The sequence below is a fragment of the Penaeus monodon genome, chromosome 28 (genome assembly GCF_015228065.2).
Source record: "Penaeus monodon isolate SGIC_2016 chromosome 28, NSTDA_Pmon_1, whole genome shotgun sequence".
NCBI classification, from domain to species: domain Eukaryota; kingdom Metazoa; phylum Arthropoda; class Malacostraca; order Decapoda; family Penaeidae; genus Penaeus; species Penaeus monodon.
This window is the reverse complement of record NC_051413.1, coordinates 952,587-953,690: the sequence shown is the minus strand read 5'-3', so window position 1 is coordinate 953,690 and position 1,104 is coordinate 952,587. Positions and strand designations below refer to the sequence as shown.

Here is a 1,104-nt window from a genome sequence, read left to right as displayed (position 1 = left end):
CACATTTTTCTCTTGGAAATTTAATCTTACTCTAACCTTCTTCCCTATAAATAACTGAAAGCATTTGAGAACAACTTTCAATTCTTCATCATTCTGTCTCACTTTTCGCCAGATTTCGCGCATGCTGACGGAGCCTTCGCCAAACGAGCTCCCCGCCGTTCTCCAAGGGAAGAAGGAGGACCTCACCACACCTGTAGAAGTCGTCGACGAAGAGGAAGTGGAGAGCCAGGACTTCTTTTTAGTGAAGCCCGACAGCCCCGTCAGGACACTTAGCAGCAGCGTAACCTACGTGACTTGCCAGATGAACGAGATTAATATGCAGAATGACGTTTGAGTTGCCACAGATAGCTTATAATTTTTTACGCTTATTTCATTTTATTATGCGTTCTGTGGGTGTTTAAGCGGTGTAAAGTTATTATCGGTCTACCTTTTTACTGTATTTTAGAAACATTTTTTTTTACTTTTGAGTAGTAGTAGGAATATGTTACTAACAATGACAAATTATAGGTGCTAAATGTGTATTATTGTTGTACGGCATAAAACGCTTTCCATCTGTCTCGCTTTCAATATTTTTCATAATAAACTTTGATAATTAATTATAAAGCGTTTTGATAGAAATCGGAACTTACCTGATGTGGGGGAAAATGATATCCATAAGAGTGAATTATCAAGCTACTTTTTTCATTGAAGAGATACCCTGTAGATATATTGGATATGACTGGTTTAATTTATATCATGTCCGAATGATACGTAATATCAATCAAATTGTCACACTCTACCTAATCATGAAGTAATTATCATCAACTTATTAACTTGTCATCACTTATCGTCAGCTGTATCTCTGCTTCAGAACATAAAAGAAAGATGAAAGGCTAAATGAAAACGTAAGAACAAGCAGAACAAAGAAAATATAGAGAAAAGAGAGAGAAAAAATGGTATTTTGCTTTAGTTTTTCACGACGAAGGGATAAAACCACTGAGATATAGTGTAAAGTAACAAAAGGACGAATATAGGAGATGGGAAGACAATAAAAAACCATCTATAGAGTAGAGAAAAACGTGGATTTTATTCATCGTAGCCAAGCCTTGCAGTAACAAAAGTAGA

The 1,104-nt window shown here is 36.1% G+C and overlaps 1 protein-coding gene across 5 annotated transcripts in view; it reads left to right on the top strand.

Moving 5' to 3' along the window:
* Positions 1-448, top strand: part of LOC119591255 (bestrophin-2-like) — a 36,350-nt gene extending 35,902 nt beyond the window's left edge. For all 5 annotated transcript variants that reach the window (XM_037939970.1, XM_037939972.1, XM_037939968.1 and 2 more), the window contains exon 8: positions 113-448. In XM_037939970.1, coding sequence (XP_037795898.1) covers positions 113-334 — 222 coding nt within the window. In that variant the 3' untranslated portion in view covers positions 335-448. The remainder of the gene's footprint in view (positions 1-112) is intronic.
* Positions 449-1,104: the final 656 nt, after the last annotated feature.